A 24897-nucleotide genomic window follows, 5' to 3' on the forward strand; every position below is an offset into this window, starting at 1 on the left:
TACACTGGCTTGGTCTACATTACATTCTAATCCGATTTCTACTGTAAGTTCTTTGGGTGGGCTCCAAAACCGCAGGCAACTTCCTGACGTCATGTAACCACACTGAGCCCACTCAAAAGCTTTGATCATCCCCACGTGTACATCTTTATTCAAATTGAATGCAACAGCAGTGCAAGCAGTCTAATACGGATAATTTATGTTGAGATAAGAATTATTACTGAGCCAAAACGTAGGGTTTTTTTCTTTTTTTTTTTTTCGTGAGATGAGAAACTATTCTGTCCATGTAATAATTACAAATAACAATATTATTTAGCAGGAGAAACATTTTTAAGGACGTTTCTATTAAAAAGTAATATTTCATAGACATTTCATATCTCATAAAAAAAATTCACACAAAAAAAAAAAATCAACATTTTTAAATATTTGATATTTTAACAATACTACTAGTAAAAAAAAAAAAAAAAAAAAAAAAAAAAAAAAAAACTTAAATTGCTGCACGTCACCATGGCAATCCAAGTGCCTGATTACATTGGCCAATAGAGGATTGAAGTCCGTGATAAGATGCGAATGTATAAATGGTCTGGAACCTTTCTTCTGACATAGACTCGGAAGACTGATGGAAGTAGAATATCTAACAGTTCTGGATAAAGCAATATTTCCAAAACTGTGTTAACAAAATATTACACTATGGCATGTGTTAGTCATATTTCGAAATGGCTGGAGGAAAATGAGGTGAAAAAAACTTGAAGGGGTTTGCGCAGAGTTCCGTTTCAACTCAACAGAACATTTCTGAGATGAAATAAAACGTTCTGGGAGACTTATTATTATCGCAGCTAGTGCATACAAGGACAAAAAGTGGGATTATAACGGAGGGACGTGCGATTGAAGATGTTCAGTTTACGTGCCTTTGAAATGTAGTGTGGTCTCGTACTTATTTCGCCACAGTGTATATGGAAAAGCACGGAAATGAAACTATTTTTCACCGATCGCAGAACTAAGTTAATGGAATTACTAGATATTGTTGTCTTTGAAATTTCGTATACCTTGGCATGCTAACCGAATTCAATCAAACCAAATATCAGCCCTAAAATTCTTTTCTAAAAGCTAAGGAATCAATAGTGATTAACATCAATAACCAAACGGCCAATATGGAAACAAACCCAAGGTTACCCACTATATAACACATTACCACGCGAATTCTATCGTGAGTATATTTCGTTATCACACGTTGAGAACTTCAAGGGTACGATTCAGACAACGTGCAACAACAACAACAGCGTTGAGCTTCTCCCAGTCAAGACACATTAGTCCACGTGTAGACGATTCAGGGTCCGTTGCACGTTTGTAGCATCTGTCACGTAACAACCTTTTTGAGAAAAAAGACGGTGGTGATGGAGGGAGGGCGAGGGGATGAGGGGGGGGAGGGGAAGGAAGGAAGGAAGGTGATCGTTAAACCCCCATCTAGTGACGGACAGATATGAATCTTAAAGAAGGGCCTTGACTGAGACTGAATATCCTGGACGAATGGATGAGGGAGGCAGTAGAGCACGTTCTACTATAGTCTATAAGCAGTAGATTTATGCCTACGTATTCGCTCGTGTTTCCTGTAAGATCGTGGAAGCAGGAGGACATGACAACTGACACGGATGCTCAAGTCGTAGAATAATCTACGTTGGAATGCTTGGCCAGGAATTTTTATATCTGTCGACATGAACACACATAGAAAACATGTACTTCATGATTCTAAGTCGATATTTTAATTTCAAATTTAAACCAATGCAAATATCCGAAATTTTTATGCAACCCTTAAGACAATTGCGCAGCCTTTAATAAATCAATAAAAAAATCCTTTAAATAAAGGCTTTGTCTTCATTATTACTCCCAGAGATATACAACCCTACAACTTTATTTATTTATTATGTTAATCTCGTCTCTCCCTGACAGAATGTAAACTCTATCACACGTGAATACGGATAGGTTTAGAATTAAATAACAAGGAAATTCTAGAGACCCAATATGAACTTTTTCAAACCATTTCAGGCTTGAAATGGCTACGAATGAATTTATTTATATATAAATATAAATAAATATTTAATAATAATAATAAAAGTAATACTAGGTACGATAATAAAAAAATATCGACACAGGCTATGAAGATTTTTTTTTTTTTTTTTTTTAAACAGTCTGAGGATTAATCCTAAAAAAAATGCAGTTTGCGATATGTCTAAACGCCCTCATATCGTATTTTTTTTTAATTATGTCAACGTGATCAGTTATTTTCCCTTCTCGATGCTCTTTTAAGCTGTGGAAGGAGAATAAAAGCCTCAAGTTAGTATGGACGGTTTCACACTAGCGGGAGATTGGGGTCGGCCAAAAAGTGCAGCATAAGTTGGGATTTAGTATGCGAGAGTGTTCTCAATCTCCAGATGTCCAGTTCTGCAGTTGTTTTTAATGTTTTCTGTATGGTTTCATTGAGATAGGTGAGTTAGCCGGTAGATGGCCTCTTGAAGACAATTCCTGTACTCCTTAAAAGTATTCATTAGATTCGTCTAAGTTTCGCCTCTATATCTGAGTTCAGACTGTTTTCTGCCGATTCACATTAAATTATGAACTTTTCATTCTTTATTTTTAACAGAAAAAACATCCTTAATGTTTGTCACTCACGACAAATTTTACTCATCACAGTTATAAAGTCTCAAGTATAAAGTCCTTGAAAACTTCTGCACATTCATTAGCTCAATACCGAATCATTAGCATTAATTTATGCATTCCAACCACTCTTTTCGATACAAAACTTAAATGTGTGTGCTGCATCAGTGTTGCTACTTTACTAAGTGCAGTAACAGCACTGATTTTCAACTTTATTGCAGTTTGCTATTACACCAAAACAACTAAGGTCATCCTACGTGTAACAATCTTCTTCTTATCCCATCTATTTGGGGTCAGCCTTTTACATGATGCGACTCGACGCGCGTGATCCCAACCGACTTGTCACAGAAGTGTGTGTGTGTGTGTGTTCACGAGATCGGTTTGCCTGTTCTGAGGGACGAAAAACCCGAGTTTCCGAGAGAAAAATCCCTCCACCTCCGTATGAGACAGGCTAACTCACCTTTAGTAGAAAGAGAGCAGATAAAGGTTCCTGGCGTCATGGACGGGAATCGAACCCAGGTTTTTCCGACCAAAGGGTTGGTCTATACTGACTGAGCCTACGGAGGCTCTATCATACATGTAACAATATTATGTTAATTAACTGCATCTTTTCTGTGATTGTCTCTGGGAAGAAAGTCGCTCCCAGATAAGTATCCTTAGTTCCCAATCTTTTCCGTAGGATGCGAGTAAAAAGACCTTTTCAAATGGAAATTATTTATCCGCATTTGGACACGCATCTTTCCGAAAAGGTGTAATTTTTTAGCATTGACCACGAACGACTGTAACAATAAAGTGACAAACGACTTGATCGGCACAAGTTGCAACTTGATTAAGTACGTCATTGCAAGTATTGACATGCCGACTCAGTAGGAGATGGAGATTCAGGAAATTCAAAAAAGAGAAACGATTGAATATCTTCGAAGTACAGAAATGGTGAGATTCGATAAACCATCAATAATCATCATAATAAGAATAAAAATCGTGTCTTCTATTTCTATACTACTTATGCATTAGCGATCATTGCAGATGCTCATAGGGCGTATGCGATACGTAGTGTGCGTATTCTCAAATCGTCTACCCAACTCCCCCCCCCCCCCCAAGATTAAATCCTGAGTGCGCTACTGGTATACAGCATACGCCAGTTTATAACAAGCCAAAAAAAGAAAACGTAACGAAGGTTAAAAAGAGAGAGTCAAGTATCCTTAGTTCCCATAAAATCCAGTTTTATAATGAAACTATGAAGTGGATATCGCATTATTGATACAAAAATCTGATATCGAATACGTGATCATTTTAGAATTGTTGCAACGAACTCCGAGGCTCGCCTAATAATGTGGCATGAAAACTCGATCTGGGATTCCACAGGATAAGTCAGAAAGATTGCAGAATGCACACGATACAAGGTTGTCGTTGTTTAGCCGGTTGATATTATGTTTTCGGGTACTTAAAATGGTACACAGTACACGGCCTATTCACGGAAGAAGGCTTGTTGACTCATGTGTTACTTATCTACACCAACTGGAGAGAAAGAGGATTTACAAGTCGTAATCGCTTGCCGGAGCATATACGTCCAGCACACACCAATTGGAGCAGAACTGTAAACTCATCTCTGCGATCTAAAGTGGATTAATTGACGACTAACAGACGCGACCACTGACTGCGGATAGGGTTGTTTCGAAATGTAAACAGGAAGCGTCGACATTTGCCGGCAACGCGAGATAGAATCGGCACACTTTTGAACTGAGGTTAGCTATTTAATAAATAAATGGAAGTAAGTGAGAACGGAGAAAAAGTGCGAGTTGGTTCGTATCTCATTAGCAAAGCTCTTTTCTTCCCCTCTTGTGTTACACGGCATCAATGAGTAAAAAAGGGGAGAGGGGGTCGTTGCAAAAACACTCCAAGTAAAGACCATAATTCATGTACCCCTTTCACTACACTGAAATGGAAACCGAAGAGAGTTTTGAAAACATCTGTGGGTGTCGCACACATAAAAAAAAAAAAAAAAAAAAAAGTGGATGAAACAATAGAGGCAGTAGGATTTTACCCTTCTCAGTCGAGTAATAGAAAAAAATAGTTCATTGGCTTATAGAAACCGGCGGGCGACCATTCAACTACAGTTCTACAAGTCTGTTTCTCGTCCATATTTTCTTCTACGATTTCATTTTTCATCTTAAGTATAAATATTATAATTGTTACAATTATGACTAAATAAGATTGCGCTTGATTAAAAAAAAAAAAAAAGGAGTCGGGAAGCAAACGGCCAATTTAATTGGTCAGCTGATTTCTCGGATTGTAATTTGATTTTCCTCTGGGCACTCCGATTTTTCTTTAGAAATATAAAACTGGCCTCGAGAACAATTATTAGTAGTGTTACACGTAAGTTAGTTGAGTTTCTATTGTATTTTTCCACTTGAACTGTCCTACAGTCTCATACTGTCAATAATTACATTGATTCAATTATTAACTTAAACAGACTTTTTTTTTTTTTTTTTTTTTGCTATTATTGCTCCATTCCAGCACCTCCAAAAAGAACATTAAGCGTCCTTTGGTCGTAAAGATCCGTTGCAATCCTAATAATATGCGAGAACGTTTATACGACTTTTAAAAATGAAGGTTATCCGAACTCAATTAGAAGTAGCAAGTTATTAACTCCTAAAACAATGCTATTGTTCTCCCCTAATAAATCTAACATAACAATTTCCATTTCTCCACTTCTCCTTCCCCCCTTAACATTATGAGGAAGGTTGTGCATTTGTCAATATCTAACTTCATTTTGATTTGTCTTTATTTCTCAAGGTTTCCCCATTTTGCCTTTTCTCGATTTCAGTATTAAGTGGAGAGGGATTCTTAGCTCAGTCGGTAATGTTGATGACCTTTGGCTGGAAAGATCTAGGTCGTAATACCGTTTAGGAGGCGAGAACCCACAAAACAACAAAATCGGGCCAGGACACACACAAATTCTTCTTCTTCTTCCTCTTGTGCCTTTTCCCATCTATTCGGGATCAGCTTTTTTACATGATGCTGCGACTTTACGCACGATCCATGCCGACTTGCAGAGCCTAACGTTAGGGACGGGGGGGGGGGAAGGTATTTTTTGTCTCTAGAAGTGTGTGTTCACGGAATCAGTTTGCCTGTTTTGAGGGACGAAAAACCCGAGTTTCTGGAAGAAAATACCTCCACCTCCGTATGAGGTGGAGGTATTTTCGACCAATAGGCTTCGTCTATATCGACTGAGCTACGGAGGCTCTACACAGACACACAATTAACCAACATAATGTACTGGTCTTGTTGCCTTATTTGGTTCGAATGTAATTCCATACACCTCACCTCAACTGAGCTCTCCCAGAATAAAAGATTATTATACTGAAGAACACAACAAAAATTTGCAGACGCCATGTTTTCATAAGTGTTCGCTTAGTTAAACACTAACTAGAAGCTTGTCCAAACACAAATAAAGTTCGTATTGCTATTTGTACAGTTCTATAAGACCATTGTCAAAATAGGCTTAGCGCTCACTAATGCTCTGGGATTTGTAGAAAAACGATCTTCTAAAATTGCACGTGTGACTGCATTAGTGATATGATACCATCAGTCAATTTTTCGTTTCCATTAACAAGATTATTTCATGCATGCTTTCCAAATTTACTTTTCTAATAATCGCAATCATCAGAAGAATGAGTTTATTCTGTAACTGTGAAAAATTCAGCTATCGCAAACACGCCTTCCTTGAAAGAGATTTTTAGAATGACTTAGCCAGCATATTGCTTGGCTAAATCGTGCTACACTGTCTGTTTTTATCAAGCAGCTTAGGCCTTGTCATCATTAACTAATGCCGCGATAATAGAACCACTGGTGTTGTACACGTCAAAATCCTCATTAGGCTAAGCGCACCATTTAATCCCTGCTATACCTAGCCGAGATCGCCGTCTACTGGAACAATCAATAATTAACAGGTTGTTTGGGCATTCAGGAGAAAACTCATTAAACTTAAAAGAGCGTGAAATAATAATAATAAAAAAAAAAAAAAAGACTTCCGACCGAATGAAGTTTAAATATCAAAAGAAAACTTGGATTTTTACTAAGGAGAAAACTTACAAAGTTAGTTTTGTGAGTAGGTTGCTGAAATGATGAGCTGCTTGAAGGGTCGAAACGTTATTGACAGATTTTTAGGTTCGAAATCTTCTTTGAGAATATTATATGCTACGGTGTTAAGCACTGTAAAATTTATATTCCACAACTTAAAGACTCCTTCCCACCCATAAAGTAACAGCGAAGATCAGTTTAATTATTTTAATTTTAAATTAATTAGTAAATCACTAGGTCTAATACGTCTGCATAGTGTTTACTATCAGCCAATGCTATCGATTTGTGATATGCTAAAGGAGGCAGTTGAACAGGATGGGAAACGTTCTTTTAATCTGTGTTTAAAATATAGTCGGCAGACCTCACTTCCTGATGAAGCACTACTAGGTGGTGACGAACCATTAGTAGGATGACCTAAGTCAGGTGAAAGTCCCCCCCCCCCCTCTACTTTGGCAATTTATATTTTAGGTATAGGATTTTTTTTTCAACCATCCAATACGAAATAAAAGTGAAGTTTGTAATATTTAAATACTACACTTAAACCCAGACCTAATCAGTTTTGATGATGTCACTACACACGCATACGTCACGTACTGTTGGCATTTTTTAAAGGATTTGGAAAAGCATTTATGACATGTGCATCCCAGATAAATGTTCTTACGTCAAACTATGAGGATGATTTCAACTAACGAATTGAAATAATCCATTTATTTACCTTTCAACCGCCACTTCGTAAACAAAGCATAACCCACTGCAGCCACCTATTTTGACCTCTGTTACAACCGGATGACAGCTTTTCTAAAACCGTAGAACATTTTTCCCCCATCATACGAAACTTATAATGGCAATCACGAACGTTTTGGACGATAAATTTTCCTGCTTCGTTCTCAGGTTCGCCCCCATTTAGTCCAACAAGCCTACCGAAATCCAAATGAATTCCCTGTACAAACAAGCTGCCTCGGTTGCTTCGTCGATGACACGAAAACGCCGACTGCTAAGCTGCTCTCCCTGCTAAGACCAAGGACATGCCAAGCCCGCTGCAGGTGGCCCGGGTATCTTAAGGTTGCAAGCTGTGACCAAATTCTCCGATCAGAGCACATGATTCACTCCGGTAGGGCACACGGCTTTATCCTCCTGTCAGCCTGTCCCTGCTCGTCAGCCACACACTACGGTGATGGATGTGCCTCTTTGACGACCAGTTACAGATTACTTACGGAATAGAGGAGGTGTAGAACAGCGTTCATCTCTTCACCGACTGTCAACCCTTTTGCAACGCAACCTCACACCGAAACTTATTGACAAAACAGTCGGTGTAAATTCTTGAAAGAAATTAATAATTAAATTAGGGAAGGAAATGCCTGTAACAAAATAAAATCGACCTAGGGAGCAAACCTTCGAGAATACATAAATGTTACGCGTCTTTTAATAATCCGCAGGCTCCAATTGGAATTTAAAATTAGTACATCCCAAAATATATTTATTTTAAATAAATATTTATAAAGTGATAAAAAATATCGGTGTTCCTAATTTTTTTTAAATTATTATGCTATCATTAGCGTGTTAATTTACTTCCTTATAATTATTAAAACTATTTTTAGTTAAATATTTTATTTTTAAAAATCAAAATGTGAATGTGCTGTCTTAGACCGGGTTCAAATCAGAGGTCTTTGTCTATACTGACTAAGCTATGAATACTTATTAATTTTGGCTTTATGTAATATTAATTTTCGTATTTTGATTATTGTCACATTGCATTCATCTTCACTAATTAGTAGTATTAGTTAGTAGTCGAAGAATATGAGCATTGTACAATGTTGATCGCCAACATAATTCTCTGAATGCCACAGTTCCGTAAAATATAGAAATAAAACAGTGGATGAGTTGCAATCAGGATACCGTATTTTTCTAACCCCCTATTACTAACGATGAAGGATATTTTAGCTGTTCACATATGCGATACAGAATTCTCCATTGCAAATAATGATCCATTTATTCAGCTTCTTCGCATATAGCGCATTTAAACGATGGACATTAACGTCATGTTAGCTAAGAGCATTAACTACGGGATTAGAGAACGAAGTAAAATCTAAAATATGTGTATGACGTTTTTATCGGACACGCAAATCGCAATAGAATACTCGTTTCAGACTGCTAAAATCTAAACACGAGAGATAACAAAGCTATAGATCCACATACCGATGTCAACGTAGCAGGATAGATTGACCCCAGTATCGTAGAACAACTGCTATATCCTGTAGTCTGTACAGTTGTAACATTATAAACTCGCACAGCAGACACCACAACAATGTCTGTCAGCAGGTGATCTGTCGCATGAGCTATTTATTTGACAAATGGGGATACAGCTCTTTAGCTTTATAACGGGGGTATTAGAGTATGAAATTCCCTCATACCTGAGTTTAATATTTCAAAATGGAATGACAAACAATACTTGGTATTTTCGACAATAAAACAGCATCAGATACGCTGTTTACATTTAAGTCAGCTTAGCAGATAAATAAATGATTATAGCCATAACAGAGACGGAGTAACTAGACAGAGAAGAAAAACAAATACGGGTTCCGATGGCGGTAACATCTCCCGATTTTAAAACTGTCTAGTTCTCACGGATTTTCCAACTGTAAGGCAATGTCTGGAGGGCAAAACGTTGTTATCAAGTTGATTTTAATGCAAGTTTGACTACAGGCTCCAAATGATACTCATCAAGCTTGATTGAGGTAAAGAAAATGGGGAGACTCATCTAGAGCCATTTATAGAAGTTCCCATGGTTACAACTGGGAACTAAATATTTAAATAAGGCACTATGCTATAAAAAAGAAAGAGAGAGAGAGAGCGTTTGCGTGTGTGTGTTCAGACACAAAGAAAAGAACTGTTACACACGCATGAAGAGAGAGATAGGATAAGATTATGTTGGTAGGAAGTTATTCGCTATGCACTGAAGTAATATTCTGTGCAGTTAATGCTGTATTAATTGTCGTTCGCAAACTTTATCATAAAACTAACAATTTTTAATTTCATGACACTGATAAACTGTCGAAACAATGTCGCATTTATAATAAATGATATATTTCATTTCATAATAAATTACAACCAACAAAAAAGTCATATTCTATAATAAACTACAAATCACATTAGGCTTTGAGTATAGCTGGGATTATCTTAGATCACTATTGTAAGCAAATGTCGAAATTCATCATAAAATAATAATAATAATAATAATAATAATAACTGAAATAATTCACGTATTTTAATTCAAATAATATAAATAAAATAAAACCCATTCAGTTAGAATCCTGAATAACTTACATGCGAATGAACAAAGGAATTCAAAAAAATTAAAAATCAAATCAGAAATATTACCCACTAGAACGAAGAAAAAAAAAAAAGCAACATTGAGTATTATTTTTCCAATATCGAACTGATGCTATTAGTATACAACACTTGTAAGTATAAACGATAAAATAAAGCAAAAAGCAAAGTATAAGGTAAAAGACATAAATCCAAGTATAAGACAGAAATCTCTGTATAAGGTCATCGTTTGAAAACGGCAATATTAAAACATAACGGATTTATCGAGTGACATCCTAGTCGCAACCCCAACCAGAAATATTTTTCGAGACAGTAAGGTTCGAATTCTTTATTGTTCAAATCAATATAACCACGTGATCAAACAGAAAAGAATCTTGGCAAGTAATAGCACGCCGGACGAACATTGCGAGCGGCGTTATTATTTCTAATCTAAGATTCTGCCAAATTAACACGGGAGCAGCGGACGACGGCCGATCGAAGATTCACCGTTGTGTTAAAACGTCACCAAATCCACTCAATGCATTCAGTTATCCATTCATCTGGAGATGCCGCGTTTAATTCAAGGAGTGATGAATTAAACAGACCGATAATCAGTCTTACACGTCGGCATTTGCATACGGACAGTTATACATAATTAATTAACAACGAAGGAAATAAAGCTTCACATCGCCGCTCTTGTCACAAGCCTTCTGCCTTTTCTGCTTGCGTAATGGAAGGGTGCATACAAATGATTATTCCCTCCCCCCTTCCACTTCTCTCTCTTTTTCCCCCCTTGCTACTAAAAACATCCGTGCACACACACGAACAATAATTCTAATTTTCCTGCTTGCCATTGTTTTCTTGGTGGGTTCAAATAAGACATGTTTAAAAATACTTAACGATCATTTGCAAACAGATAATCAGCATTACCTGCATGACAGATGTCTTTATTTCGCAGTGACAGCGGAAACCATTGCAAAACTGCACTTTGGAAAACCGATTCTAATGAATGAATAATCAATTTAGGGTTAATAATATGTTTGGGAAAGAAAGAAGGAGAAAAAAAGTAATGGAGTTACTAACGCAACAACAACAACAAAAAAAAAAAAGTTGCACCACCCTACCAAAGTCATGGCACATGAATCCGAATCTTTTGGTTACATTTATGGAGAATCTTTAGTAACTGTTAATGAAATGCATCTCCAAGACTACGTTAATACTGTGCATCTTTAGATCCTATTGAGCAAAATAGGACTGCATTATTGGGAATTTAGTCGATGCAGTTTTAGAGCATTGCTAATACGATACATGTTTCTGCTTCATTTTATTACAAGGCTTTTGAGTTTTAGGTTCATAATGGAACAATTTCATATCCCTTTTATCATCTTGTTCGAATCCTACTGCAGACATGGATGTTTTGTGAAAGTCTTTCGGTGGAAGATGAATTTCTTCGACCGCTCTGAGACCAGTATCACTGGTTATTGGAGGCCTGAAGTAGCCTGTAAAAGTTCCATGTTCGGTTTCTATAACAGCAGCTCACGATTAATTATCTGACCTGAGTCTATCTATCCTTTTATCTCGTTTAACTCTAATGCAAAAACATCCAAGAAGGTTTTCGATAAACTGCAAGTATTCGTATTGCTTGTTTACCTGTCTTTTGGAGGATGAAAAACCCAAGTTTCCGGGAGTAAATAAAACCTGCCATTTCTGCGTGAGATCGGCCAGCTCACTCTCAACTAAGAAGGTCCTGATAAAGGTTCTTGGGAGTCCAAGACAAGATACCAACACAGGTCTTTCCAACCGAAGCATCTTTGAACTAAGGCAGCTCTTACCCTACGATTTTATAAAGCGTACAGCTATTAAAGAGTGTCGAATATTTTCAGTATTTTTTTTTTAAATATTGAAATAAGGGAATGTAATATGAGAAAGTGGCTCGAGGTTTATCATAATTTTGACCTCCCCCCCCCGGAATCCCAGGTCTGTTCATATTTTTAAATTATTTTGAAGAAGATAAAAAAAAATTTACATCCCGCTGTTCTTTAAAATTAGAGACACACAAATACGTCTGAATAAAACACTCAGATATTTCAAAATATTTATTAATTTTGTTTAATCTATTTAGACTTTTATAGTTACCATATATATTCACCGAGTCTTGTATAAAGCTCGAGGAAGACCAGTTTGATCCGTGAATATTTGTTCACAAAATACAAAAGGGAAAAAAGTCACAAATGTTTAGCAAAATAGTCAATCTGCGTTCCGTGAATTGTCGTATTCGATTGCTGGATTAGGATTTTACATATTAATGATAAGAACGGCATTTCGATTCAAGATATTGTTGAAACTACGTCACTGTTGGGCTCTAAAATTGCATTTAAAATCAAATATTTTTCCACTTTAAAATGCCTTACAAGTTTTAATTTTATAAAATAAAATCAATCTATTTTTTTTTTTTTCATAAAATTCTAAACATTACTGGTGGATACTCACTCCCCTTTTCTTATGACTGAATTCCGAAAATTACGAAAATTAGAAAGAGAATTCCGTAAACCAATGACAGAAAATGAGATATTTTTCCTCTTTTTTTTTTTAAACTCTTGCGTATTTTCCCACTTTTCGAAAAGCTCCATTATTTCTTCCAGTTTCTGAAAGTGGGATTTCACCTACCCAACTTTTTTTTTTTTTTTTTTTTTTCACATTTTAAGAGCGATGCTCATTTTAAATGACTATCCAATCGCATTAAAGAAACACTAAGAACTCCGTAATAAGCAGGTTTTAAAGCCAACGAGCGAATAACTTGTGTTAATATATTCCTCAGTGGTGTGGATCAAAGAATTCGGTATGCGCCATAGATAGCATCAGCTCCGAATCACAAACGGAGATGTGGAAGATCAATAAGACCACCTTTAGTAAACATGAAACCAGAAGCGTAGAATACGCAAGGAAAAGGCAGCTGGCAATGCAACAAACAAAGCGAAGATGGCAGTGATGTATACAGACTTTCTCTTTCTTTCTTTCTTTTTTTTTTTTCTTTAACTACAGTTCACCCGTCTAGCTATTTCACTTAGATAAAGAGATTTTACTTCTTTTATTATTATGCACGCCTTCAAAAAGAACTATATAAAAAAAGAGGGATAAAAGTTTTTTTGGTATATTCTTATGGAATAAAAGTCATCGAGAATCAAAAACAGAAAAGGCCTAAATAACATAAATAATGCGAGGGTGTGTATGTGCGCAATATATAACAGACACTGTTGAATGTAGCTTCCGAAACAGTTGAAGAGAACGACGACAGAGCAAGAGAGACAGAGAGGAGAAAAGAAGAGAAAATGCGAATGAGAAAGTAGAAATCGAGAAAGAAAAAAAAAAACGACAATAAAGAGGAAAAACTGAATATCGAATAAAAGAAAGATTGAAAACGGTGACTGAGAAAAAAAATTGAGAGTATGCGGAGATTAAAAAGAGAAAAGAGATTATAGAAAGTGAAAGAAAGAAAGAAAAAAAGCATAAAAATAATGTCGGAATCATACATGAGTACGTGGCGTGCACCACATACACTCTTTTTTGTTGTTTTAGTATTAATATCTGCAAGATATTTAAATTTTAAGTAAATTTTCTTTTCATTTAAATTTTTAAACTTTTGAAATAGTAAAACATGCATCTTTTTGAAGAACAATGAACGGGAGATATGAAGAATTTTTAATAATTCAATTTTTTTTTTTGAAAAGTTATGTTTACGTTATAACTAATGTGTTATAGGCTAACAATCTTTTATGCGTGGAATATCCATTCAAATATATATCATAAAATAGCCATTTCATGACATACATTGGCCAATGCACAATTAATAACGGATATCGGGCAGGATTATTTATTGAGAATATATGAATAAAATAGAAGGATAGGATGTGTGACAAACATTCGATATTTTATTTCCGGGACTGGAGATTTTACTTTTACACCTACAGACTTTAAAAGTGTAATTTTTTTTTTTTTTTTTTGAAAATATTAGCACATATTAAGGTTACTGGTGGGCTAAGGGAACCTGACTCTAATGCCTAAACATGGAACTTCATCAAGCCACTTCAGACCTCCAAACGAAGCAAGTGAAGCAGTGCCACAGAGGAGAATGAGTTTAAGCCACTGAAACGTAGTAACCTTCCTCTTTCTATCTCTTTCTATCTTTTTATTCTCATTATTTTTTACACCTTCGTTATGTTAGATCTACAGATAAAGTGCTCCATTATGATTTTACTAGTGATATAGTATATTAAGTAGCGTGATGTGGATAAAGATATTATTTTTCTGTTTTTACTAGTTTCAAAATATAATTTTTGTACTGCCTTTTTTTTTTAAACATAATTCGGCAACCTTGTTCTATAGATCACACATGGAACTTCTTTCAATCCGCTTCAGGGGTTCTACTTAGCACAGTGGAAGCATTTGAAACAGCCTGTTAGCAGGAGACAGAGGATGCGTCAATACTAAGCAAACTAGATATTAAAATAGGTGTTTAAGGTTATTTCCCTTAAAGGTGATTTACATTTTAGAAAAAAAAAAAAGAGGATAAATGCGACTGTGTTGAAGTAAGAAAGAAAGAAAGAACAGATTATTTAAAAACACAAATTTGAATAGTAAATTTCAAACTAACATTGAGACGAGTGCCAATCAATAAAATAATTTTATTTTGTTAATTACAAAAATTATGTAAAAATATGTAAAAATTATGTAAAACATTATATAAAACAGTATTTATACATCTCTTAGGAGTTGGGTTTTACATTATGAAAGAATATTAAAGTTAGTGAGGGAGCTTGCTCGACCTTTGCATGGAGTTGCCCTGGTGTTGTACTATCCAAGTGATCATTTACACTTGGTTCCGCAGATAGTTTTTTTCGGCATTGAAACTCTATGGATGTCGATGGATTTCGACCCGAGTTTCGTACCCGGCTATAAAATAAAACGGATTTAACATCTCCCTCTTAATTAATTTTATTTTGTGTTTTTATTGAGCGAGAGAGAGTAAAACAAAGGGGAGGATCAGAAAAATAATAATAAAAATAAAACAGGGAAAAAAAAAAAAAAGAAAAGTCAGTCATAAGGTCCAAAACATCCTGACTGCATCATTTGACCCGTGAAAAGGGGGGAAATTCATTTTCCTCTTTATAAATCCGGCAAATGTGCTTTTATACAAAAGGTTCGTAGGGGTTGTCTCAGTGTCTAAATCGTCAATTTGTAATAAGTATCTCCCATAGCAATCCCGACATTCATTCCCTATTCCGCTCGTCCTTTACGTCCCGCGGTGTTACTTAAATCTACAATATGAGAAGATTTAAGAGGAAGTTGAACTGTTGACATACCAGGGTTGAGTAGAAAGCCGAAGACTCGACTCCCGTCAGGTTGGCGTAGCTTGTCTGGTCAGCCCCGTAACTCGTGCCATTATAAAACCCAGTCGGAGTCGTCAGACCCGTAGCTAAGCGGGGATACGTGGAGAGAAGACGAGAGTCGTACGTGGCCGGTAATGAACAGACGGCAGCTGCTGCTGCTGCGGCTTGCTGGCTTGCCTCCGCTGCGGCCGTGGCTGACCTCGTCTGATCACAGCATGTGGCTGCTGGCCCGCTGGCTTGACCAGCGTTCCCGACTACGAGCTGGAAAAGAAAAAAAAGTTTTTTTTTTTTTTTAAATTTTTCGTCAAAATTGGTGTTAAAGAAAGTGAATAATAAATATAACTCATAATCCACTTAAGAGAACAAACGGACTGTTTCCAACCACAGAAACCCTCAATTTATTTCTTATAACACACACACACACACACACACACACACACACACACACACACACACACACACACACACACACACACACACACACACACACACACACACACACACTGACGAATTCATTTCTTTCGTTATTATCCAAGTAAAGTGACTGCTTAGTATTAACTAGTAATAGCAGGCTTTATGGGAATATTAAAGGGAATAGTTACGTTTTTGTGGAGTCATCAATCAAGACTATGATTCAACATCGAACGGATGTTTTCATTACAAAATGTCCTTATATGGACAAAGAATGAGAGAAAAAGAAAGACCAGTCGAGGGGGAAAAAAATGGAAGTAAGAAAAGGATCTTACAAAACGTGAGTGGGCAAAGTGTGTGTGTGTGTGTGAGAGAGAGAGAGAGAGAGAGAGAGAGAGAGAGCAAAGAAGAAGAACAGAAAGAAAAAAAAATAAAGAAAGAAGATGGATTTAAACAAAAAAAATTCAAGAATATAAAATTAACAAACCGGAATGCAGAAAGTGAAAAAAAAACGAAAAAAAAACAGAATATGTACGCTAAAAAACAAGTTAAGAAGAAAAGACAACATCCTAAACTCGGAATGTTGATGTATTAGTTGTAAAAAGCGCAATAGCTGCAGATTACATTACCTGTACTTAGAGACAACAGGCAAACTATTATGTTATTATCTAAGAAAGGTGACTCCAGTGACTTAACATTATCTTTGACATTACGTTTTTTTTTCTAGAAGAACAGCAAAATGAACGTTTTTATCTCAGATAGGTAATAACAGTAAGAGTTGTAATTCTAATGCAGGGTTATTTTAGTTTATTCTTAATTTTTTTTTTTTTTCGTAGTAGAGCTACTGATCTTAATTGTTGATCAGTTGGCAACTGATCGTTAAAGTATCCATGTTAACAGAATTCATTACCTAACTCCATAATTATGCGTGAAGTACGAATATTTCTTTGATTAAAAAAAAATGAAATTTTTTGATTCAATTTAAGTTATAATCCTGTTAAAACTGATCGAAAACCTTCGTAATTCAGTCGATTTAGATGAAGCCCTTTGACTGGAAAGACTGGGGTTCGATTCGAATTCTGTCCAGGACGGAAAAAACTTTTTAGAAGGGCTTTTCAATTGTAGGTGAGTCGGTAGGGTTTGCTCTCAGAAACTCAGGAGTTATTGACTACAATCGGACAAGCCAGTCAGGAGAACGCACACACAATTTACAAACAAAAACATTTATTTAGGCATCGGACTTTTATTCTAAAAGTATGGTTAAGAAATCCATTAATACTTGACAAGTCGTGAGTGACGGTCACCCACGACCTGTAAAGTACCATGGATTATTCAATTTATATTAAAATTGATCTGAAATCCTACAATTCTTGTGAAGATAATTGATAGATTCCAGATGGCTACCAATCAACCATAGATGTTTTTTGTTGCATATGAAAAATGTCTTCATCCAAGAAAGTTTTAAAACAGCAGGAAAAACTAGCAGCGGCGGAACAAGTGCAAAAAAAACTGTCAAGTAAATCCACTTTCATAATGTAGGTTTTTATGAGCTGAAGGGTAGTTATGGATTGAAAGATAGCATTTTTTAAAACATTTCATAAAATAAGATGGAGAAAATTGCCATTGTTCATGTGGGATCACAAATATCCTTGTCCAGGATGTTTGTGATTTTCTTTAGGTGGAAGATTAATCATCACCCAGTTTCAGACCACCTCCTCGCTTATTGGAGAGGTTGCTTGAAAATGTTCCCTGCTTGGTCTAGAACTGGGTTGAGGAACTATATAATAAATAAAACTACAATAAAGTTTACGAAACGGATAAAATTAGAAAAGAAAACATTCTTAGCTCATTTACAGTACAAATGTACTATAGGATTACAAATAATCTTTTGTGAGTGTGGGCCACATTTAAAAAAAATTTTAAAAAAAGACTGTGTACAGCCAAGTGGTTGTTGTAGGTTCAAATCCCATTACTCGATTCGCACATTAGGCGATGATTTTCATCGCTTGGTATGAAATCGCCACTCTGCTTACTGATGGTCTGAAATGACTTGTAAAAACACTGTAACTAGTGCAGGAGTCCCGAATTATTTAACCTTCATTACATCCACAGTATTAATATATTATACATTCATAGCCTTTGATGGGTAGCATTCATACAAAAAATCTTTAAAAGGCTCCTATAAGTGGATATTGTACGATAAGTAACTAAGATTCGCAAACTTAAGTTTAGTACGATATTCAAGAACATCATCAACAGCACGACAACGGCAAAACATTTTTTTTTCGTGTAGATTATCTCTCAAGATAGTGCGATAAATATCTGCCAGTTATCAATACGCCCGGATGTGAATTTGATGTTCTGCCTACTTTCAAGGGTATTGTTATTATTCAGCACAACACGAACTTGGGCAGTAGAACAATAGTCTAAGAACATCTGTCAATGACAGGAAATGCCATGTCAGGACAGATGGACGTAATTGAATCATCGCTTGATAGTCGTATGCAAAAACAGATAACATCGATGGTGTATATTCTATCTATCGATACTAAGAAAACAATCAAAACATATAGCTTACCAAATCCGAATGGTTTAGAGAAAGAAAGATGAAGAGAGAGAGAGAGAGAGAGAGAGAGAGAGAGGTTGAGTATGGTATTAACATTTCCTGTCTATTCAAACTCCATTCATTACACAAGAATAACAAACATTTGTTAAGTGAGTGTGAAAAACATACTTCAAGTATTTCTAAGAGAACCTTCAGCGAGTCCACAACTTGATCCGAAAACCAGTCACGTCTACTTTTTTCTTTCTTTCTGGTTATTACAGCGCTCTCTGTGCCAGTGAATATAATTTTGCTAACCTTACTCATATGTCACTCATGTTCAGGATCTCAGGGTTGGCAGTCAACCAACCAACCGTACCCATGAGGTTGTTGCTGGCATTGGCTCTTTCAGACACAGTGATCTTATTATAAGAGCCGATCTACGGTGTCGTCTTCTATCAGGTATCGTGAGCAGCTGTTTAAAATTCTGCAACGATGCTCAAATATTTAACGTTCTTGAACACTACTCGGGTGTATCTTGTAAATAAAGGCGATTTAACATATTTCGGTTGGTTATACGCGTGGAAAATGTCAAATGACAAGAAAATCGTGCGATATGAATCATATACAAGTTAGAAATCCTGCAAATATTTTTCTTAAATGATTGTTTTTTTCTTCACCGCTTTGTAGTTAATACTATAAAAGTCATGTTTTGATTTTAAAAAAATGCAAGATTTTTCTTTATGAATAAAGCGCTTGCTAGGACTAGTTTTTTATATTTTGAGATACCACAGTTGTTTTCGGTGTATTTTAATCTAAAAGTATAATATGGTGAATGAAAAAAAAAACATGCTGAACTTTTTTCATCTTTTTTTCGCATTATTCACATCCGAGCATATACAATTACTATAATCGCAGGTTATGCCAAAAAAAAAAAAAAAAGGTGAAAAATTCCAAATGCTGCAAGATTAGTCAACATCTGGTCAGATTCTGCTGTGTACGTTCAGACAGACGATGTCATTTGCGAATGCACCTTATAAATATGCTAGTAAGGTCATGATGATGAAAAGAAAATGAAGAGAAGAAGAGAAGACGATGATGACGGAGAAAATGAAGATAAGAAGCAGATGGTGATGATGACGGAGAAAATGAAGAGGAGAAGAAGAAGATGGTGATGATGACGGAGAAAATGAAGAAGAGAAGAAGAAGATGGTGATGATGACGGAGAAATTGAAGAAGAGAAGAAGAAGATGGTGATGGTGACGAGAAAATGAAGAGAACAACAACAACAAGAAGATGATGAAGAATATGAGGAATGATAATGAAGATAGAGATCAAGCAGAAAAGATGAAGATGAAGAAGAAGGATGAAGTTAAAGAAAGATGAAGAAGAAAACGGAGAATATGATGAACATCATGATAAAATGGTTGAACGTTTAAGTTCACTGGATTTTCTTTCGCAAAAAACAAAACTGGTTTATGAACTGAAGTGTATTTAGCTAATATACACTTCATACATAATAATCAGATTACTTGGCACTGTAATATTTTAAGGAGCATATAACCAAGCGGAGCACATACTCATTTCATAGTAGCAAGGATATTTCAGGACTATCTTGAGAGGAGAATATTTTAAATGACTTGTTTTCAACTTAATACTTTTTTCTCATTTTTCCTCCCTGCTGAATTTTTTTTTTTTTACTTTTTTTTCCATATTTATCAATTTCCAGTCAATATTAATAAGATTCTCTTTTACAAACAGAAGCATCATCTTTAGAACACATGTAATATCTTCGAAATAAATTAGAATAGAATACCGTGCGGAGAATTGGTGTAACGTGTGGAATTTCTCGCAAGAGTTATCCGGGCGTAAATATGTTTTAAGAGTTCTAGTTTGTCGTGCAGTCTCCTGAAGAATCGGTCCATTGACTGGGAGAAAGCAATCTATAATCATTCCTGGTGATAGATCCCGGGGAAACGTCTCTTTATTCTTTCCAAATCTTTGATGGTTTAAGATTCTGCAATGTCCTTTCAAGCAAGAAAAAAAAAAAAAGAAAGAGAGAAAAAAAAGTCTAAAATCAGTAGCTCAGTTTCCTCTTTCTCTTACGTTTCTTGAAGAATGCATTTACTTATTCCGGACTACAAACGATATGCATGCAGACTTCTCTCCAAATCGATGAGATGTGTGCAGCTATCGAAACAAGCCATGTAGAGAAAGCGTACAATTGATTAACTTCACAAAGCTGACACGTATTTTTCGCTTCTTATTTTCCACTTATCAGTTTCACGGAATTTTGTTACATTATGACGTCATGTGGTTCTTCTTGAAAATAGTAGAATGATTCAAATCGAAACTGGGATATTTTCCAAAAATTAAAAAATAATAATAATAATAATAATAAATAAATAAAATAAATAAAATAAAAACAAAACAATACAAAACAAATAAATAAATAATGTGGGGTTAACAACTCAATGGTTTTGAATCGAATTGCCGTTATGGTGGGCACAATGACAACTAAGTTGCAGTTTTTCGAAAAGAAAATAGTTCGTTGACCACAACTTATCAGCTTTTATCAAAGATTTGCATGTCTCTATGGCCCGCACGATGACTTCAAGACTGCGCGTTAGATTTTTACACTGACTAGAAACCGATTACATCCAAGTAATATTTTCTTGATTGTAGAGAACACAGATCTCATTCTCTTTAAACCTAATACGATGTCGAGGATAATCCACTCCATTGTCAATAATATTCATATATTGGTGACTGTCTTTATTAAATACCCTTAATTTCAAAACGAGCTGCCCGGTTACAGAATGCCTATGTTGCGCTATAAAATGCCGTCCGTAGCGACTATCATCGTTTAGTTGAAAAAAAATCTGGGTTCGAAATAGTAAGACGTGGGGAATATTTATAAGAAATTTTGGAAAGTGTGATAGTGCTGGTAAGAGGAACGACAATGTTTTTCTTCGTCACAGACAAACTAGCCAAAAGAGCACTTCCACTGACAGACATAGAAGCACGTGATAATTGGATTCACTTATTCTATCATTACACAAAGGTTTTTTTTTATTTAAAGAAAAAACAAAAAACGAAATTACTTAGCCGTTGAGAAACTGATAGCGAAGTAGTGGAATATTTGAATAATAAATAAAGTTCTGAACGAGTCATAGAATACGTTTTAATTATATTTCAGGCATATCACTGGCACTAACACGTCAATGAAATGGGATGGGATGAGAGTGAACTATGAAATTGAAAAATGTTGAAACTTCCGCAGCTCAATCGTTATCGAGGCGCCCTTTGGTTGAAAAAATTTGAGTTTCAGTCCCGTCCAGGAAACAAAGGACTTTTGAAAAGCTTTTTAACTGAAGGTATGCTGGCCAGTCTCTTACGGATATAGCCTTTTTTTTTTTATTAAGAATAACAGGAAAACACAAGCGATTAACAGAAATATTTCATTGGATTCGTAGGCTTAATAGGCCTTAACAGTTTAAGCCGTAATTCAAAATAACAGCGACTCATGTTAATGAAGACTATTCTAATGAAAAGCAAAACATTTTTAATAACGAGAAGAACAGTTCTTTTACTATAGTATACAATACCGGGGCAACTCGTTCGGAAGGTAAACCTAGTGTTAATATCGCTGTATAAAACCTTTACTAAATGGTGAACCCCTTTTTGTCTTTATCATCATCATCTTCCAACTACTTCATAACACATCAGCCTGACGTGTAGAACTTCTTGGTGTTTTAGAACCTCAGTTAAGCCTTTTTCAACGCTGATTGAAAAAGGCTTAACAAAGTTCCTCGTGATACAGACAAGGTTTGAACCAAATGGTTTTACAATGTGCCAAACTAAGTAGGTATGGCACTTTGCAAAACCACTCAGTCAACCTCGATTATTATATCAAGATTTTTCCTTCAAATTCAATGCCTTTATTTCGAATGGATACCGGATAGGAAGCCTTACAAGCTCTGTTTTTTTCAACAAGGTAAGAAGTATCAAAGCTGTTTTTCTTTAGATATATTATCCGTAGTAGTTCAAAGTGAACCACAGAATTTGAAAGAGATTTTGATATAGATTTTTAAGATAATGTGATCACTCTACATTTTCACATGTATTTCTGTATTCAAGGATAAAATGTTTATATTTATGGCCTATCTACAACCTACTTATATGCAACTTGCCTATATGAAGTTTGTTTATATGAAGTTCTACTGTGAAATTCTATCCGAAATCCAGTGAGAAACAAGGACTTTAAGAACGAATTCAAGCCTGAAGCTGCCCACTGGGCTGCCCACTGGAGAGGATATATATATATATATATATATATATATCAACCCACACGTGATTTCTAGAATAGCGTATAAGTGTGCGTGTGTGTGTCACCTTAATGAATGATAAATGAATTGAAGTTACATAATATCTGATATCTGACATCAGCTACGTGACTGTGGTTATTAATGTCCTATATCATTTCTACACATGTACTCGTTCCTAATCTAAATATTTCGTCCAAGTCTCGAAATGTAAGAACCCCAGGGAGATACTCACTCTACTGTTTCTTCGAATTTTACTTTACCTTAAGGTTTCATTAACTTTATTATGGTACAAAAGTATATTGCACGATAATCTTTTAAAAACTTTACCCTATATAATAAAAGAATTATCTTTATTTCACTGACTGATCAAAACAGTTTCAACATTGTGTTTCTTCGTTTATATGATAACAGTGGATTTTTGGGGAGAATATATTGATGCCATAGAAATAGAAGAGAATATTATGTATATCATCGATAGATTATGCTAAGAAATAAGAGATATTTCAGAGACGAGGATGTAGTTAATAAATAAATATAGGCTAAACAACTGTTTACCATGTAATCGCCAATAGATGAAAGTGTCCAACCAGTTTATCAAATTGTCCATTCCAACTCAAAATTCAAACTTAGAAATCAATATTATTAAGGAAGCTTATAGATTTCATTAATATCTATTGAGATGTTTAGGAGGCGAAGGATGCTACCAGAACAGACAGACAGACAGACACGATATGCCCATAGCATATTCTAGTACTATTAGGATCTCTAGTAAAGAACTGCTAAAAACCAAGAAGAAAAGTCATCGCTCTACCAAGAAACTTTGTTGGGGAATTAACTGGCGTATAAATCACTTTAATGTCGGCTGATTCTTTTCCACTTTTATCTGAAACAAAACCCTCAACACACCTAATTATTTTCGGTTTCTCTGAATCGACGGGCTGGCTTACATACGGGTCTTTTGGAAGCGGAGCGCTAACAGTGAAAAGAGCTATCCATTTCAGTAAAGCTAGATGGTCGTAGTCGCTAAATCATCTAACCCAATTACTGTGCGACCGAAGCCATAGAATCTATTGTAAGCCGTTAAACCGGTTCTCTTTGGGGTCAAAGGGTAAAGCTGTGGCCGGCAGCAAAACGTTTGTCAATGTCACCCTTAACCCCAGTGTTCCCACATTGTCTCAAAAAGGATCAATCGGCAGTCTAATTAATACAATGCCTTGTTCACTGTAGCAGCTAATTTATTAATAGGGCAGGGACACCCATAGGTCGCATGGCAAGTCTGCTCGTCAAGAAGGAAGCAAAGAAAAAAAAAAAAAAAAAAAAAAAAAACTATTTACTTTGTGCGCGGCTTATCTGTGGATGTCATGTCAATCTGCCAGTGGCAGGGAACATCGATGTGATGGGCCCAGAACTTTTCAGTTTTATTCTATACACTGATAGCACAATGCTAGAGAGTAATGCCGACATGTCATTAGGGACTAAGCTTACGAACTCCCAGTAACAAAAAATGAGACATAAAAAAAAAGAAGATAAGTATAAGGTCTAATGCACATGGCAAATGTGTTATAATGCGGTTTGGCGAAATCTAAGATTAGCTTATAATACCAGTATAATGGGCTCCCCCTGAACTTATTACTGACTGTAAGTGTGTAATCTTATGTCTATCAATGATCGATGTATAAATTTAAATAATGTTTTAGCTTCTTTTTAAATTCCTTCATTAGGAATTTTTGGACACCTAAACAAACTAAAAAAAAAAAAAAAACAGTCATCCTTCGTACCATAACAAAAACGTATATTGGTTTAAATATTAATAAACCAGAATATTTAATTTGAGAATTAAGCCGTATCGCGAGAATCGAACTGTCATAGGTCAGAGCTTCACCTGATAGACAATTACGAGATGACTGAGCGCTTTTGTATAGTCACGATCTTCTGGTAATTTGTTATAATAGCGATTTTTTAATATTTGACGACTGGAGCCTCTCAGTTTTTTCAAACATGCGTCCAGACAGAATTTTTAGGACGTTAAAAAAACAGCGTGATGCAGGACAATTCTGTACATACAAGAACATCTGGAAACCTTATATTCTAATGGATTTTTCGAACCTAGAACCGCAAATATTGCATCAACGCTACTTGATCTATGCGGAAAACTATGAGCTCAAAAAAAAAAAAAAAAAAAAAAAGTGCC

The 24897-nt window shown here is 35.6% G+C and overlaps 1 protein-coding gene across 1 annotated transcript in view; it reads right to left on the reverse strand.

Moving 5' to 3' along the window:
* LOC150110180 (uncharacterized) overlaps positions 1-24897 on the reverse strand; it is a 77499-nt gene that overhangs the window by 39831 nt on the left and 12771 nt on the right. Inside the window, exon 2 of the mRNA XM_090391930.1 lies at positions 15399-15686. Within this exon, the coding sequence (XP_090248056.1) occupies positions 15399-15686 (288 nt within the window). The remainder of the gene's footprint in view (positions 1-15398; positions 15687-24897) is intronic.

This window comes from Typopeltis vanoorti, chromosome 1 (genome assembly GCF_054136105.1).
Source record: "Typopeltis vanoorti isolate ZY-2024b chromosome 1, IOZ_Tvanoo_1.0, whole genome shotgun sequence".
NCBI classification, from domain to species: domain Eukaryota; kingdom Metazoa; phylum Arthropoda; class Arachnida; order Uropygi; family Thelyphonidae; genus Typopeltis; species Typopeltis vanoorti.